Source organism: Halichoeres trimaculatus, unplaced genomic scaffold, assembly GCF_033239565.1.
Source record: "Halichoeres trimaculatus isolate MK-OKI-2021-1 unplaced genomic scaffold, fHalTri1.1 fHalTri1_scaffold_15, whole genome shotgun sequence".
Lineage (NCBI taxonomy): Eukaryota > Metazoa > Chordata > Actinopteri > Labriformes > Labridae > Halichoeres > Halichoeres trimaculatus.
In genome coordinates this window covers 10,824,615-10,840,554 of record NW_027437193.1, presented here as the reverse complement: position 1 = coordinate 10,840,554, position 15,940 = coordinate 10,824,615, and the positions used below count along the sequence as shown (strand labels likewise).

Sequence of the window (15,940 nt, the reverse complement as noted above, 5' to 3'; positions counted from 1 at the left end):
GTGACGACAAATTAACCTCTAATTCGCTGTTATCATTCCATTTAGGCAGTAAAGTACCATTGCTACGATTTGTACCAGTCCCATGTACATGATAATAGTAGCTGCGGACGTTTGTAGAATACTCATAATGACAGTGTTTCATATATTTAGAAGTATACTTTAATTTCAACGGCGAATAAATTGTATTTTTTTCTGTTTTGCGTACGTTAAATAGGGCTTATTACTACCTGGAAGACAAAACTTAGGGTACAAACCAAAGTTAGCCTTGGACGCTCCCTCGCCTCGCACATGCGCACTTAGACAAATGCATTAACATGTCAAACCACAGAAATGGAACTGTTTCCTTGAAAAGTACCTGATGAAGTGGTGAACGAGCAGGTAAAGACACTCAACCTTCTCGAGGTAGTTAAAAAGCTTCATAAAGCTTATTTGCTCTGACAGTTACACCTGTTTTCACGCTTATAAATACACTTTTCGAGTCAGATGTAAGAAAACAGCTAACAGCTAGCCGCTGTGCTATCCTAACCGTCAGTTGACAACTCGTTACCACTCGCTGTCTGTTTGGGAGCCACCTGACAACCACTCACATGATTTCAACTACTGCCATCACACCGATGACTTTACACAACCGGGCACAGTTCTTCTCTATGTGTTTGTGTTTGTAGTTTGGATCGCTGAAGATTCTCTGAGGATCCACAAAACATCAACAACATGTTTGGGAAAAAGAAGAGAGCACCGCAGCCAAGAGGCCAGGGCGCTGCTGCAGCTAAGCAGGTAACACCGTCACATGTTTATATGTGATAAAACAACGTGGTAACGGTGCAAGAGAAAGCAGCTGTCAAAGGGTGGAGCTGATCTTTTGCTTTCTGGTTTCAGATGGGTCTCTTCATGGACCCAGAGGAAATGATGATGGGTATGGAGGGGAATCTGGACGACCCGGACCTGGAAGCTGAACTTGCCGCTATCACTGGAGATCGACCTGCTGCTGGAGGGAGAGCAAAGCACAAAGGCAGAAGTGAGTCATGATCAAGAGTAAATTAACCTTGTAGACAGTTGGTTCTATTTTACACAACCTGACTTATTTTTGCATGCTTTGTCATCAGGGGTGTGTGTACAGGTGGTGACCAGGGGCGGCAGAAACTCTAAAATCAGTTATTTGAGCTGTGTTTGTACAGGCTACTTGAGGCTATTTTGTTACAGAGATGAAACTCTCCAGCAATTCATGCAAGATTTGCAGTGCAGTAGCAATGGACACACCTGACAAACTTGATATGACATTGAAAAATATCAATAAACTGGACATCCTGCAGAGAGTAAAAATTTTGAAAACATGAAATAGACAGTGGTTGAATTCATTGACAGAACGTAGAAGAATCAAAACCAGACTGTTAGTCATAGTCATCTGAAAAATTATAGCAATATTGATGTTGAAGGGTTAAAAATCTGATTGTCGCATATCAACCTTTAATAACTTTCTGTGCGATGATAAACAATGGGGCACATTTTTGAGAATTCAAGCTTATAGAGGCAGTCATCTAAAAGAGCTGTTACTTGTACTTAGAGTAGAAATTTGTCATCAGTCGCTCAAAAATGATTGGCTGATTCCAAATGAAGGGACACAGGGAGACAACTTTTGAGCCCTTCTGCATCAGATTGCATCTTTGCTTTTAAACTACAGACATTTCTGGGACTAATTTGGCTGGACGTCCTCTTTGCTAAGGGGGTTTTCTAAAGGAATTTTGGATCCTGGCTACAAGGAAGTTAATCCTATTTCACAATAATAGCATCAGAGGTCAAGTACTGGTCTGGGTTATAGCTGGTGTCAGAATTCTCAAAGTTGTTTTTAAAGGTTATGTACAGAAAACTAGCTTTTTCTCTTCTTTTTAGACTCTTCAGTTGTGTTATATTTTGGGGCTTTTTATTGCAGCATTTAGAGAAAATATGACATGGAATAGGGAAGGAAATCAGGTTAGACATGACAGAAAGTTGAAGCAGGTCGGATTCAAACCAGAGCCATTGCTTGAGGATTTTGGCTTCTGTACATTGGGATGCATGACTCAGCAGTTACTCTAAACTAAGCACCCATTGGACCTCTCTTTTATTTGAGGCTTACTGTCATGCTCAAAACAGTAAATTCTACCTTCCCTACATTGAAAGTTGTTTTTTTTTGTCTCCTCAGAGGATGTTAATACTGCCGTCTGTTTCTTGAAATGTTTCTTTTCTTATTCCAGTAATAGGTATAACGTTTCACTTGGACACTCACTGTGTGTTCTTTGAGGGATACAATAACAGGCTCTTTTTGTGCTTGGCTCCTGAAAAAGATACACATGAATCCACGTCCCACCACATGTGCTGTGCCACGATACTTTTTTGTGTTTGAAAATCTCCTGTAACAACGTGATCAGGACATGTGTCTGTCTGTGTTCATTGTTTAGGAAAGTGTTAATTCCACTTCTCTTCCACTTTCAATCCATTAAAGAAGTATTGATTACATCACTATGACCCTCCCATGTGATATATGTTATACAAACTCAGCTGGGAATATGTCTGTGTTGTAGGCCCGCTGCCAATGGAGGACATAGCTAAGATGGCTGATGAGTGCATGAGAGACGTGGATGACGATGAAGATGATGATGACCTGGAGGATGATGAGGATCTATTGGTGGGTATTTCCTTCTGTCTCGTCTTATTTGCTGGAGATATACAAGTCCGATAATAGAAAACCTAGCCCCCCTTCAACCCTGTAGCTCAGACATCTTTTTACTCTCATGCCCAGATTGTGTGAAGGGTGATTGTACTCGATATAGACCTTAATTGTCTAAAATAACAAGACTCCCCTGTGCTGTAAAATGAGTGGCACAGAGCAACTTTGTGCTGCATGGAGTTGAGGTAAGAATAGAGTCACTTCTTCACCATCATAAATACAGACTCATCTTTATACTTGGTAATCTTCAGAGAGGATTTGTATTGATAACACATTTCATGCAGCGTGGGAGATGCTTCTGATCTAGGGTCACATATATTTTTAGATATCATTTATTTCCGAGAGAGCTTTAGATAATTTTGGTTTTATTCTGTGTTTGATCAGATCTTGTTTGTGCACTATGTTTCAATTAAGCAATCAGGCAACCCTGGCCTCTGATTGGTTAAAGGGGGTAGCTGGCAGTTGTGTTTGCAGGAGTTTATTGTCTTTGATCATACCTTATAATTTTAGTATATATTTTTCTTTTACATTATTTTGCATACATTTAAATCTGTATTGACAGAAGACTCTTGGTTAGATATTGAAATCCATCTGATTTCAGCTTTGCAGTGTCAGTGTGTGCATTTTTGGGCAATAATTTGAGACCAGATTATTATGTCTTGTCTTGTTATTCTTCCTTAACATATCTTCCATTTATATGCTTGAAATAGTCCTCAGAGCATTCAAGAAAAACAAGTTGCCAGGAAAAATTTGTTAAAGAATTTATAATAGAAACATTTTTTACTGCTCCTTAGTTTTCGAGAATTAAACAACATTCTACATTTCTATAGTTTTGGTGTTTTTAACTTGTGAAAAATTAGATTTAAAAAAGGTTTTATTAAGAGGTTTGAAATAAACTAAAAAAATATCATAGATCCAAACTGAAGAGTAAAAGTCGCAGTGCCGTGAGGTGCAAAATAAGAGTCCTGAATGTTGTAATAAGACTTTTTTTAAGGATGAATTAAAATGATACATCAGTGGGAATAGAGCTTCTCCTGTATAAGACTATAGGCAGACTGAGCCTGGGTAATCTGAGAGGTCTGGATGGTTCTTAATGCAGCAAATCTAATGTAGATGAGATAATCAGCTCTGATGAGTGGTGTGCACTGTCCTCCTCTTACAAACCATCAGCAGGAGAGAGAAACAAAGATTAGCTTGGTCCTGTTTAAAATAATGCTGGAGAGAAGCTTATTGAAATACCAAAACAAATCTGTGACCTTTGGGAGGGTAACTGTTCAGGTGTTGAGTATTTTCGCTCATTCAACCAAACCAAAGTCAGCCACTGATTTTCCTGATGAACTGGTTTGTAGAGTGGTCATTTTTAAGGAGTACTTTAATTTTACCTAACCTTTAAACAGGAAACTTGTCTCCCTCTCTGCTCTGAAATCTATCTTGGTGTTCGAGCAACAAACTGGTTGTTGATCAGTTGCTGTTACTTTCCCCCATCAGGCAGAGCTGCAGGAAGTGGTGGGTGAGGAGGAGGCTGAAGATGATGTAACTGTTTCCTCCACATCTTCTGCTGCTGCTGCTGCTGAGTCTCCTCAAGCTGAAACTCCAGAGTCCCCAGAGCCACAGGTGCAGAACATAATCCTCTCTGTAGGCTTTGTATATGACACCTCCAGATTGTTCAGAAGTTATGTTAATTGTTGCTTTCCTGTTGATCATCCCACCTGTGTTTCAGTAAACTTACTTACAGAGATCTCTTAGCTGTATAAAAATGATGCTAATGGTACCCACCTCTTATTTTGGTGCAGCAGCAGGAAGGAAAAGTCTCATCTGCAGCACCTAACAGCCTCCAGCACACCCTGGAGGAGAGATTAACCATGTACAAGACAGCCTCAAAGAACGCCAAAGCTGCTGGGGAGACGTCCAAAGCCCGCAGATACGATCGCGGCCTGAAGGTGAGAGAAAATAGAGCCAAGAAACTTCACTGGCTAAGAACTGGAGCAGCTTTTGGTGATTGATTACATTTGATTCTACTGTAATTGCTTCATGTAAGCGTTAAAAAAACAGTTTAATCAGTGAGAGGGATTTTTCACATTTCAAAAGTTGTGTTCATGGAGGGATTATTAATAATCCCTCATAACTGTAACTGAAGCATTAATAAATGGATTACTGACCATGAATGAAGTGTTTAGTCGCAACTTTGAAACCATTAGACAGAGGTTGAAACTTTTCATCAAAACAAAGTTACAGAATTTCACATGAAATGTTATATATAATATAAACATTGAACTATGAATCATTGATGACACCTGTTAATTAATAGTTAGTTCTAATAGCAGCCTCTACTTTTATGATACAAATATTTTACAGTCTTCAAACAGATACTCTTGAAAAATCTCATCCAAAGGGAGGATTAAAGATGAGATATGGTGCATCAAGGGAAAAAGAATATGTTGATTTCTTTTTGATTTTCTCAATGTTGATGTTTCCTCTCTACAGACTCTGGAGTCGATGTTAGCCGCTGTGAAAAAGGGCAGAGCTGTAAACGAGGCAGAGATCCCACCTCCTGTTGCTACTGGAGCCTCAAGCGCCCCCTCTCGTCCTGCTGTCCCACAAAGAGCACCTCCCCCTGTACCCTCCCCTCCTGAGTCTGCCCCCTCAGAACAGCCAGAGGAGGTGGAGATCATCACTCCCACCAGTGAGGAAGAGAAGTCGTCCTCTGCCTCTCTGCCTCCTCTGAGCAATGTTCCATCGCCAGAGGAACAGACAGAGGAGGAGACAGAGGAACCAGGAAAACAGCCCCAGACTGATGGTCAGTGAGGGTTGACAAAGTTATGAATTGGACTAAACTCAGTCTTTGACCCTCTCTTAAGAAAAAAAGATGCCATGTTCTGACCATCAACCCCAAAACAGTTATGATTCATTTTCAGTGGCAGATGTATTAAACTGCCCCCTAGCTTCTAACGTATGATAAATGTAGCCTCTCACTGGTGTATCTGTTCTCTGTTTCTGTCCTGGGAATTAACAGCAAACGAGGCAACGAAGAGGATGCTTCTGGAGAGGCAGAAAGAGTACAAGATGGCAGCCCTGAGAGCCAAGAAGGAAGGAGATGTGGCACAAGCAAAACGATACTTCATGACCAGTAAGGTGAGGAATTTGTTTAAAACAAAGACACAGCAGAGGTCTGTATCAGCTGGGTTGTGTTTTGCATGAATTTGAATCTGAGCAAAACATTATTTCGTTTCTGGGTTTTAGTTTTAGTAAATTATATTCCTTGAGCACAGCATGAGGAATACATTTAAGTGTAAACTTTTAGAATCTGGATCTGATTTTTTTTTTTAGTTTTTTTGTTATTGAAATGTCAGGATAGAAAAAAATTATGTCCACTTTTTGGTGTGTAGAGTTATGGTCATAAATTGAAACCTTCACAAGCAGCAAACACTTAAAGATGTAATGAATCCTGTACACATCCAGTTAATCAGTATTTGTGCACTCTGAGCTCGTTGCTGAGGGATTTCTCTCTCGAGTATTTGAAACATGCCAACAATGTGGAAGCTGACAAAGAGCATCATTATGTTCTGCTTTTTGTGTGTTTTGGGTGCAGAGGTTTGATGCAGTGATCGAGGCGTTAGAGAAAGGACAAGCTGTCGACCTGAGTGGCCTTCCTCCGTCTCCAGGAGAGGGTAAGGAGTGAGGGTGAAACATGGTTTATTTGAAACTTCCTGGACACAAACAGCACTGCTCAGAGAAGGTTTAAACATGCAAATATCTGGAAGAAAAACACTGACTGTCATCAGCCAGCATGTTCATAAACACACACCAGAAGTACACAAGCAGACAACAAAAAAAGGAAGTATAAGTAGGCAGGTAGGTAGGTAGGTGAAGTTTGTTGGGCATGTTCCCTGAACAGGCGTCACAAAGGGCTGCACAAGAATAAAACAAAAAGTGACAAACAAAAGGTCATGTTAAATAATCTCATTATAATAGACAGGTTAGCAGGTGAGAAGGCTCAGGTTTTACCATGCATTACTCTATACACAGCCACAAGAGAAAACTGGAATGTACCATGAAAAATATACAAAAAATAAGAACAAGAAGGAAAAAAATAAACACAAAAAACAATAAGAAAAAATATTTAGGCTGAAATTGTAAAAAAAATGAAGTCAGAATTGTTTTATTAAAGCTAAGTTATTAAAGGGGGAATCATTTTATTGAACCTTTATCTGACCGGGAATATTTCCTTCCTGGATTTGACGGCAGCAGAAAAAGTTTCACACAGAAAAGCCAGATGATAACATGAGCCAATCACATTATTCAGTGTGTTATCAGCCTTTGGCACATACAGGTCAGAACATCCTCCTTCCTGGTTTTAAAATCCTTCACACTCATAAACTCATCTAGTTGACCTCGTAGCTGATCTAAAGAGACGTCTGACAAATGAAACACCTTCGGGATAAAACACAGAGTAAGCTGGCTGATTCATGTCATGGTTTTCTGATGTAGTATGATGATGTTTCACCAACCTGTCCTGTGTATGTCTGTATGTTTACCCCACTTTGTGTGATTGTGTTGTGTGTGCAGGTGGAGGCTCTGCTACGGTGAAAAGCTCTCCCTCCAAGCCGAGTATAGAAGTCACTGAACCAGTTACAGCAGCTCCAGGTAGTAAAACTTTCAGCATTTATTAACCGTGTGTGCTCATTTAGCTTATGTTTCTTTTCAAACCCTTCATACCAGTCGATTATTAACTACATTATTTTACCTGCTAATGACCGAGGAAGGCTTCAATGACTGTAATAAGTGACTTTAAGGAGAGGAGAACGTCCTGCCTGTGTGGTTTTATTTCAGCCTGCCTAAAGGTGCTGTTTGGAATAAAAATAAAACATTCAGATACATTTGACAGGGCTGATGATAAATGATTGAATTACAGTCAAACACTTCCTACCAGCAGCTGCTCCTACTGAACCTGCTGTTTTGAGGAAAAAGCAATTTTAAAGTGAGAGATGACAAAACAAGTTTCCCAACAAGCAAGTTAAAAACATAATTATCACCTTTTTCATTGTAAAAAACTTCCTGATTTTAAGTGAATATTTTTAACAGATTTTTTTGGTACTTGCTCAACATGTTTTACAGTGTTCATGATTTTTAGCGGATTAGCTCGATAGCAACAGACAAAATAAACAGCATACTTCCTCATTTTTTTCTCAGAATTATTTCATAATATATTTTCTTTTTATCGTCATGCAGGAGAAACATGTGCATTTTTAATAACACTGTAGTTTACTGTTTCTTACCCAGCCACTAGAGGGTCTCAAGCCCCTGGTCTCATCAGTGTTCAAGGCATATGAATGGGAAGGGTTGTGTTAGGCAGGGCAGGGAAGAGAAAGCTGAAAGAAAAAAGGGAAAAAAAAGTTTACTGTCAGCATATCTTAAACATCCGCGCACCACTTTGGTCGTGAATAGTCTGGATAAAAGTCAGATGGATTGTTATGAAACTGTTTCAAATATTAAAGCTGTCTGGATGATACATTTTAACCAGCTATTGTGATTCAGATGTGACAGTGACATGAGTTGAAATGCCATCATCAGGTCTTTTAAAGTCAAAACTTTCAACATCCTCCTCTTAAGCCCTGTTTTCTAGAAGTATAACCTCAAAATACAATAGTTGACTTTTTGTTTGGCAGTCTAACGTATGTTTTGACTAAAACACTAATTATCTTTGACATGTTAAACTTTGTCTCCCTCAGCCCCTGCTCCCCCATCAGTTCCTGCAGCTCCCAAAGACGTGCTGGAGGCTCTGGAGCAGAGAAAAGCCAAGTATGTGGAGGCGTCCAATCAAGCCAAAGCCAGCGGAGACGACCGCAAGGCCCGAATGCACGACCGCATCGCAAAGGTACGAGACTCTCCATTGGATATAAGTGTTTGTAACTTTTACAGAATTAAATTTAACAAATGCAGCTGCTTGTGAGGGTTAATCTAGACCAGGGGTTCTCAAACATTTTTAGACCGTGGACCCCTTTCAGGTTGCACGTTTTTCAAAGGACCCCCTCATTATCCTGACAATATTGATATGTAGTATTTCGCAATGATGGAATTAGGCTACATTTCTACTTTCCAAGTAATTCATTTTGTAAACTTTGAGGAAATGTTACGTCCAAGGCAGTGGTGGAGCAGTCAACCCCCTCGTGGTCCAATTGCTGAAAAACGACCACTGACATGACGTAAAATCGTGTGAAAGTGCCCACCTGGTTGGCAAAACACATTTAACTGCCCTCTCAGGTGGCAAAAACACTCACTATATGTGCCTGTTTGTATTCTTTTCACCTCTGCCCTTTGAAAAGTCTGTGCACGCTATTGCACTAAGTTTTCATCCTTTTTTGTTTAACAGACACAGTAACAGGCGCGTCCTGTTAATGCTGACTATAAAACCTTAAAAACTTAAACATTCATATACTGGGAATGTCAGAACAAAACTTGACTATTCTTGTTATTCTGAAAACAAACTATATTTTTATCCTGCTACAGCAAATTATAACAGCATCACCTCTCTGCTGAGTTAACGTTCCGCTTGTTTCCTCCTGCAGCAATACCAGAGTGCCATCAGATCTCACAAAGCAGGAAAATCTGTAAACTTTGAGGAGCTGCCAATCCCACCTGGTGAGAAAGATTTGTGATTTATGTAACCTGTGTCATTTTAAACATCAGCTCAGTTTAGTTGTTTCTGGATTGTGTTTTTTCTTCTGTAGTCTGGTGTTCTGTCAGTGAGGTTCTGGTTTTGATACTGGACCCAAAGAGTCAATCATGAGTGAGCATTTTATGGACTTTCTGTTTGTTTTTCAGGGTTTCCTCCGATCCCCGGCCAGAAGTCGACAGGAGCCGAGCAGGGATTCATCGCTGCTCTGCAAGCAGCCGACAAGATCGCTTCCACTGATCCGAATGAGTTAGCGAATGAAGAAGATGATGAAGAGAAGGAGGAGGAGGTGAGTCTTCCTCAGTGCTTTTTAACCTTTGAGGTGTACTTTTTGTGTTAATGTTACCTGATGCATCATTTCGTGTTTGCTTCAGTCGAAACCTGCTCCTCCAGTGGTTCCAAAGAAGCCCACGTTAGAGGTTCCTCCTGCAGGTCAAGTAAAGAAGAGGACTCCATCACCTTCACCTGACAGGACGTCAGCCAGGGAGGGGCTCTCACCTACAGGTTTGTAAAGTCAATTTGAGTTCAGTCAGACTTAAAAACATAAGAAAACTTCATTTCTCAAAAGCTTAGTCATTGAAAGTCAGTCAAATGAGTCTGTTTCTTCCTGCAGCGCTGCAGCAGCTGGAGTTCCTGGAGGGCAGGAAGAAGCAGTACATGAAGGCGGCTCTGCAGGCCAAGCAGAAGAACGACATGGAGCAGGCGAAGACTTTCCTCCGCACCGCCAAGGGCTTCGAGCCGATGATCGAGGCAGCACGCAGCGGGAAGACTGTGGACATCAGCACGGTGAGCAGACACAGGACGAAGCAGCAGTCTTTCATCACTTGCTTTCGTAAAACAGGATCAGATTAAAGAGGAACACAGGAGAGATTGTGTCTAAATCTTTTCTTTTGGTTACATTTTAAAGAGGATTAAAACACAAGAAAGCAAACGGACGGTGAATTTGTTTGTCTTCAGTTGACGTAACACTGAGAGCCACCCAGGGTTTCAGGGGACTCTGTGCTTCACCTGTAGGTGCCGTCGCCCCCTGGTGACGAAGAAGACGACTTCATCCTGGTTCATCACAGCGACGTGCAGATCTCAGAGAAGGCAGAGAAGGTTTACACACAGCTGGTCAGCATCCTCAAAGAGCAGTATGAGGTAAGTATCACTCACAAAAATTAAGAAAAGAAACATCTGTGCCTCCATGGATGAACTTTTGCTTCTCATGTTACGAAACTTTAATTCGTTAAACTTTATCAGGATGTAACTAGTAAAAGTTTTGTACTAAAGCATCTTTGGTTATGAGATTAAAATGTATGGTTAATGCTACAAACTAGAGGTAATAAAATTACCTACCTAGGAACAGCTTTTTCAAAAACACTGTGACATGTGTAGAGTAGACATTCCCGAATTTGTCACCAAGCTGGAGGGAAAAATAAAAATTCTGAAATTCTCAAACTTGTGAATTATTTCTGATGCTGAGGAGGATTTCTCTCTATCCTCAGTCTGGTTTCTCCGCATTGTTCTTTTTCCTCTGAAGACACAGATTCTTTGAAACGTCTGACTTTTCTTGTACCTTTCTTCTTTTTAGAAATGTATGACCCACTCCAAGCAGTTCACACACCTGGGGAACGTCTCAGAGACAACAAAGTAAGCTTCCTGTCACACCGAAGTTCATGCAGAGTTGTAATTATTTATCCAACTGAGACAAAGAGATAAAAACTAAGACTGTGAATCTGTGAATTTTCCTTTAATATTTGCATAAAGTGATGAAGATCTAACCCTCATGTCTGTTGTTTGTGCTCCAGGTTTGAGAAGATGGCAGCGAGCTGTAAGAAGAGTCTGGAGGTCCTGAAGCTGGCTCAGTCCAGAGGTCTGCCTCCTCCCAAACATCACTTTGAAGAGAGAACGTTCCACACAGTCAGGTGAGCACAGTGTAGGAGTTGCACTTTATATTTTACACCAAGTTCATAAGATTTTCTGATGTTTGGCGTCATATTTATTTATGTGAAGTAATTATATGACAAATATAAACCTGAGGAGACTTGGTCTTTTAAACATGTCCCCTGGTATTTTGAACCACTGAATCTAACACGACAAACCGGCCTCAGATTGATTTTTTTGTAGAAGATTATTATTTTCAGTTTGTGATTAAGTCGCAGAAGATTAATTAATTCAACTTTGAATTTGATACTGTGGTTTTGGTGAGTGGTGATGTCATATCTGTCTTTTCTGTTTCCTTTACTTTTCTTTAAACACTTTCAGGATCTTTCCCGAGCTGAGCAGCACTGAGATGGTCGTCATTATCGTCAAAGGGATGAATCTTCCTGCTCCAAGTGGTAACTACTCAAATCTTTGCCTGAAATGTTGGACCTTTTTGAACCTTATTCGGGTCAAAAAGGTCCATGTGGAGTTGCTTAACCCTCTGGAACTGCAAATCAGCTAAGTCAGTGTCAAGACTTTTTCTATTTGTTTTTTTTTCCAAGGGCAGGAATTTATTTTTAATTTACTTTTTCTTCTTTTTTAAGGTTTAAAAGCTTGACAGCTTGACTATAAAATATGCAAAGTTAAAATGCATAAAAAGAAAAAAAAATACCCCCCCCCCCCCCCCCCAAAAAAAAAAAAAAAAATTAATAAAAATAAAAATAAAAATAAAATAAAATAAACAACAAACAAACAAAAAAAACAATAACAAGAAAACAACAACACACAATTCAATTCATTTTTATACGTAGTTGATACTGTTTTGGTTTGAATGCTCAGGTGTCTGTCACTTTCTGAAAAAAAAACAAACAAAAAAACGTTTTATTTCATTTCTTGTGAAGAATAAAAACATGCAGAGAAAAAATCTTGACACTTGCTTCACAGGTCATGGATTGGTTTAACACCTTTAGTTAAATCTGAAAGGCTTTAAGGTTGTTTTATTCACATAGTGGGGAATTCAACTTTGAAGCTTTATAAAAAGTTATCAGCAGATTCACAGATCAGGTCTTTGTTCAATATTCTTTCAGATTTTACTGTGAATCTGTTTGAATGTCTTTGAAACTGTAGCTTTTAAAGCTGTGGCCTTGATGAAAATGACATGCATGAATATCAAATAAATTGAGTAATTTAAGGACTTTGAAGGTTAGGTGAAATCAAAGATGAGGCAAAGTTAATTTGGTGTTTGTCATATTTTTCTCCTCCAGGAATCCAAACCAACGACCTCGATGCCTTCGTGAAATTTGAGTTCCCCTATCCGAGCACGGTAACAGACTTTTATCAACTCCCACACTGAGCTCAGGTAGATGATGGTTTCTGCAGGTGACTTTTCTTCTCATGACGTTGTTGGTTTCTCTTTGGTTATTCTCACAGGAGCAGCCGCAGAGACACAAAACTGCTGTCATCAAAAACACCAACTCCCCGGGTGAGACGCAAGTGTCCCTCTGGATTTGGTTACTTTATTTTTGTCATATTAAAGTTCTGTTCTGCTTTTTGAAGATTATGGATTTTTTTTCCTGGATAGTTTCAAAATTTTTCATGCAGAAATTCCAGTTATCTTCCATTCTCACAAAGATTTCTTTGATTTGTCTCCAGTTAAAACAATAAAACCTAAATATAGTTCTCTTTTCTCCATGTGCTCATAATCCATCTTAGCTCAAGAGAGTCAATCTATGAAATGTTAAATTATACTCTACTGTGTTTAAAGTTATTTTCTGTCATGGTACAGATGTTTTAGAGCCATTCTTTTCTATTTCAACATAACAATCAAGTAGTAGAAAAGAATAAGAAGAATCCACAAAAAGGAGACAAGTGAAGCATCAAAAGTCAAAATAATGAATCAGTTTTGAAAAGAAAGGAGTTTTAATAAGAATTTGAAACGTGTATTCCGCTGAAGGTGTATCACTCAGAATTCTCAGAAGAAAAAAACTTCAGAAAACTTGATTTTTGATGTTCGTCTGCTTGTCTCATCATCATCATCATCTGTGATCTCTTTCCCTCAGAGTACAACCAGAGCTTCACGCTGACGATCAACAGGAACCACCGCGGCTTCAGGAGGGTGGTGACGTCTAAAGGCCTTAAACTGGAGCTGCTGCACAAAGGGTGAGTCACAGACAGCTGCTGTCTCTGCGGGTCCACAGCGCCGCTCACTCACTCACTCTCTGCTAGATCAAGCTCAGGGTTCTTTCATAACCTTCCTCAGCAGCACAGGGAGTACACAGATCCATGAACAAATGTCTGCTATGAAAAAGTTTGAGCTGATTTTCTGGTTTGCGCCTGTGTGTCTCTTTCAGTGGCTTCCTGCGGAGCGACAAGCCGATCGGCTCAGCTCTTGTGAAGCTGGAGAAACTGGAGTCACAGAGTGAGATCAGGGAGATCGTGGAGGTGAGAGCAGAGCAAACATTGATGTCTCTCATCTTTTACATGCAGTGACATCCTCAGCGATGACACACCTCAGCTGTGTTCACTGAGGCGTTGTTTACCTGGGATCATCACTAACTTGGATCCTCACGTCTGTCCTGTCAGGTGATCGATGGTCGTAAGCCCACAGGAGGTCGTGTGGAGGTGAAGGTCCGCCTGCGGGAGCCTCTGAGTGGACAGGATTTGCAGACGAGCACTGAGCGCTGGCTGGTGATCGATCAATCACAGGTAACATGAAGTGTTGGTGTCTTCAGTGAGCATGTTTCCAAAATCCTGTCTGTGTGATCATCTTCTGATTTTATGCCTTTTCATCCTGAAGCTTCTGGTTTAGACGCTGCTTCAGGAATAAACATGTTGAAAGGTGATTTATTCTCTTTCCATCCAATTTTAAACTTCACATTTCAATCTGAGTCACATGACTGATCCAAACATTTAACGCTTATTTTATTTGCAGATTAAAGCTTCTCAATCAAAAACACTCAGATGAAGAAGAGGAGGATGAAGGACAGAGTTTGTGCTGTGGTAAAGAGGGTCTGTCACTGGGTCCGGACTCAGACCTGCACGGGTCTCTGACTGGTCAGAACTTTTGCACATTTGAAGACACCAGAGCTCCTTTTCAGGCTGCAGTCCTCCAGGAGGAGACACGCGGAGGGTTCAGGGTCGGTCAGCTGGTCTCTGAGCGATGACACCAGCTGATAGACAAACACAAACGCTCAGTTAATCAGGAAACGATTGATTTCCTTTCAGGTGCAGATATAAGCTAGACATGAATCAGGCGGAGCTGTCCTCTGCCTCCTGGAGGACCACGTGTCGTCTGCTGACGCTGGAGGAGCTCAGTGTCAGCTAACCTGATCCTGCTGCCCGACATGACTCTACTTAATATATATATATAAATATATATCAAAGAATGTGTACATACTCTTCATATTACTCAGCTCTGGTATCTAGAACTGCACCTATGCACTAATACCAAAGTAATCACTGTTGCTGTAAAATCCTGCTGATTGAAACCAGGAGGTTCCTGTAGTGAGGAGACAAGGAGACGAGAACTGCTTCTATTATTTCTCCAACATTTTGTCACGTTTTGTAAAAGCAGGCAGAGAGGATGCCCTCGTTTACGTTTAACAGGAGCAAGCCAAGAAGTAATGATACTACACAAGGTACGATTTATCAGTTCAGCTTCCTCTCTCTTACTCCCTGCGGTCACTGAACGCACCATCACTCATCTTCAGCTTTAGACGTTTATTTACATCTCGTTTACACTGAGCAGCACAAATCTTTGCAGATGAGAGTCGAAAAAGCTTTATATTCTTTTTACCTGGAGTAAATATCTCTAATTACACAGACAGTGAGGAGGTTAAAAAAGGGATTTTAAGTTAAAACGTTGTCTGCTGACTGAAGTCTAAAAGCACTCTGTACATATTTTAGAGAGAAATCAAAGTTGGCCTTTTGGATACACACTTCTTTTTGTTTTAGGAGAGTCACACATAAAGATTGATACACCTCTTGTTTCGGTGAGTCAGGAGAGATGGGAAAGGGCTAAAGTGAAACGGCGCTATCGGTGATCAATATTACTCTGTTACAGGATCAATGTGAAAGTAGGAAGGTGTGACGATGGTGGAGCTTTGTTGCAGATTCACAGTATGAACAGGGTTTTAGCTTAGCATAAAAACAAGAGGCAGGGGGAAACTTAGCCAACAAGCACCTTGTCATTTGTGAAGCTAAAAGTATGTCAAGTTTTTATCTGTTCACAGTCTAAGAGCTACTCAGAGTGTTTCTCAGTGATCAGCAGATTTTTATGACACCTGATTGGACGACCTGTGTCCCAACTCAAAATCCTCAGCCATGATTTTCCTCTTTTTTTGTCGTCATATTTTGGAAGTTTTCTACCTTATTCGATAGAACAGCCGCAGATAGATAGGAAATGTGGACAGCAAAACACCTTTTTGTGATGTGCAAATAGAGCGCTTGGTTTTGACTCTGAATGAATGGCGTGAAGTGAAGATTTACACGTCGTCTCTGTGTTCTGCTCTTCAACTATAAAAACTGTCTGAGACCTGAGATGAGCGTTTGAAGCATCCATGCTCATCACTCCTCCTGCCTCCTTCTCTATGCTAAGCTAATCCTGCCTGAAGCTAAATTCACTACACAGAGACTAGTACAGATCCTCTTTTCCGACT

The 15,940-nt window shown here is 40.4% G+C and overlaps 1 protein-coding gene across 2 annotated transcripts; it reads left to right on the top strand.

Annotated features, from left to right (window-relative positions):
- The first annotated feature begins 295 nt into the window (after positions 1 to 295).
- On the top strand, positions 296 to 15,304 carry cc2d1b (coiled-coil and C2 domain containing 1B). Of its 2 annotated transcripts, none has more exons than XM_074689542.1 (26): positions 296 to 378; positions 666 to 774; positions 877 to 1,015; positions 2,559 to 2,662; positions 4,193 to 4,318; positions 4,501 to 4,644; positions 5,189 to 5,501; positions 5,718 to 5,836; positions 6,294 to 6,372; positions 7,271 to 7,348; positions 8,434 to 8,579; positions 9,271 to 9,343; positions 9,527 to 9,666; positions 9,752 to 9,881; positions 9,991 to 10,163; positions 10,392 to 10,517; positions 10,951 to 11,009; positions 11,168 to 11,284; positions 11,625 to 11,698; positions 12,548 to 12,606; positions 12,714 to 12,765; positions 13,343 to 13,442; positions 13,634 to 13,724; positions 13,866 to 13,988; positions 14,080 to 14,121; positions 14,215 to 15,304. In XM_074689542.1, the coding sequence occupies exons 2-25, from the start codon at positions 712 to 714 to the stop codon at positions 14,089 to 14,091; spliced, it is 2,640 nt and encodes an 879-aa protein (XP_074545643.1). In that variant the 5' UTR covers positions 296 to 378; positions 666 to 711; the 3' UTR covers positions 14,092 to 14,121; positions 14,215 to 15,304. The 2 variants fall into 2 exon arrangements, with proteins under 2 accessions (XP_074545643.1, XP_074545642.1); XM_074689541.1 differs by having other exon boundaries at positions 4,498 to 4,644.
- The last annotated feature ends 636 nt before the right edge of the window (positions 15,305 to 15,940 follow it).

What these genes read in the sequence shown, in the direction of transcription:
- cc2d1b (XM_074689541.1), top strand. Translation starts at nt 712, where the DNA reads ATGTTTGGGAAAAAGAAGAGAGCACCGCAGCCAAGAGGCCAGGGCGCT. An exon ending in CAGAGTCCCCAGAGCCACAG is followed by an intron (nt 4,319 to 4,497) that starts GTGCAGAACATA and finishes ATTTTGGTGCAG; the next exon opens with CAGCAGGAAGGAAAAGTCTC. An exon ending in GAATCTTCCTGCTCCAAGTG is followed by an intron (nt 11,699 to 12,547) that starts GTAACTACTCAA and finishes TTTCTCCTCCAG; the next exon opens with GAATCCAAACCAACGACCTC.